The sequence below is a fragment of the Rhododendron vialii genome, chromosome 5a, assembly GCF_030253575.1.
Source record: "Rhododendron vialii isolate Sample 1 chromosome 5a, ASM3025357v1".
Lineage (NCBI taxonomy): Eukaryota > Viridiplantae > Streptophyta > Magnoliopsida > Ericales > Ericaceae > Rhododendron > Rhododendron vialii.
The window spans coordinates 5264542-5266080 of record NC_080561.1 but is presented as its reverse complement, the minus strand read 5'-3'; the positions used below and the strand labels follow the sequence as shown (position 1 = coordinate 5266080).

The following is a 1539-nucleotide window of genomic DNA, read 5'->3' as shown; positions in this document are numbered from 1 at the left end:
ATATACTGTATATCTTACTCTGCATGAACCAGCATGCTCCAAAATGATCTAGGTCGAGTTGATTTGCTGTTGCTTTTATAACTATGGAAGCAGAGACCACGTCAAATCTGTGAGACTGTAAGAGTTATGTATAACATCGATGTATCGAAATTGTTTTCTTCTTCGGCTTGAGGTGGTTTGGTTTATTCGAAGAATTATTTGATCTATAGTATGGAGCGGTGAAATGAAGGAAATAATAAACGATGACAGTGCCAACCAAGAGAGATCAAAGTAACCGATCGTTGACGCCGGTGAAAAAAATGCTGATAAGAAAAGATCATTGAGTACTTTGTCTAATACTCCACGGTTAATTGTGCACTATGGATTCTGATATACTTTGAGTTGTAAGTCTTTGTACCAATTTGTATTGAGAGAGAGAGAGAGAGAGAGAGAGAGAGAGAGAGATTTATGTACAATTTACATGTATTTCATTTCATACATATCCGCAAAAGTATTTTTTCTTTCCGTGCAACAGTTGTACAATAAGATAAGTAAAGCAGGTACAATATTCGGAACAACACACTAGGCCAAACAGAAGGAGAAACAACTGCTCCAACTGGCCTCCAACCAAATCACTACATGAGTTATAAGGATCGCGGGTCCTTTATTTCTTCAACTCTTCAGGTATATATCCTCTTGTATTTATGCAGAAGTCGAGGTGATATCGGGGATGTGCCCGACAATGAGCACATCAAGATCATGTTCGTGTCCCTCACCCCCACGACCTCCATGCCAATGGTGCCTTCCGCCACGATGGCCGCCCCTGCCACGACCTCCGTAACCACGACCGCCCCTGCCATGACAACCCCCACGGCCGCCACTATGTGTCGCGCCATGGTTATGATCATCTTCTCCGCCATCAGCACCATGTATGCATCGTTCAGGGAACATGTGGGGGCCCAAATCTTCAGAAATGAACACACCAAGATCATGTTCATGTCCCTCACCTCCACGACCACGGGGAACACTACCGCCCCTGCCTCGACTGCCGTAACCACGACCGCCCCTGCCATGACAACCCCCACGACCGCCATCGGCGCCATGGTTATGATCTTCTCCGCCGTCAGCGCCATGTATGCATCTTTCGTGGAACATGTGGGGGCCCCAATCCTCAGAAATGTAACCGTGCGGAGGGACTAGGTGCCCGCCGTGAATGTCGGCCCCACAACCTTGAGCCATGTGACCATGTGGACGGACAAAGGGTACTTGCGGCCAGCCGCGGCTGTGGGGAGGAACATGAAGTCCCCATCCGTGACCGGGGTGTCCTCCACCGCGACCATATGGGTGAAATCCACCGCGGCCATGTGGGCGAAAGCCACCGCGGCTGTGGTGTTCCCAGCCATGACCACCGTGACCGTATGCTTGATAGCCTCCGTGCTCTAACATTTTCTTGAGGTGTTTGGAAATTTATGATGATGAGAGGTAGTATTTATGGAGAGTGGAGATCAAGGGGTCGGTTAAGCCTACACTCGAGAATTCCTTTCTTAATCGATAAGTTAC

General features: G+C 48.1%; 1 protein-coding gene across 1 annotated transcript; it reads right to left on the bottom strand.

The window, feature by feature from the left end:
* Positions 1-444: 444 nt before the first annotated feature.
* LOC131325507 (glycine-rich cell wall structural protein-like) lies at positions 445-1539 on the bottom strand. Its single transcript, XM_058357811.1, has 2 exons — positions 843-1539; positions 445-812 (listed from the first exon to the last, which is right to left on the bottom strand). The coding sequence occupies exons 1-2, from the start codon at positions 1423-1425 to the stop codon at positions 682-684; spliced, it is 714 nt and encodes a 237-aa protein (XP_058213794.1). The 5' UTR covers positions 1426-1539; the 3' UTR covers positions 445-681.

Coding starts and splice junctions, on each gene's coding strand:
- LOC131325507 (XM_058357811.1), bottom strand. CDS start 1,425: ATGTTAGAGCACGGAGGCTATCAAGCATACGGTCACGGTGGTCATGGC. Junction 813..842: donor TAGTGGCGGCCGTGGGGGTT/GTCATGGCAGGG, acceptor GTGGTTACGGAG/GTCGTGGCAGGGGCGGCCAT.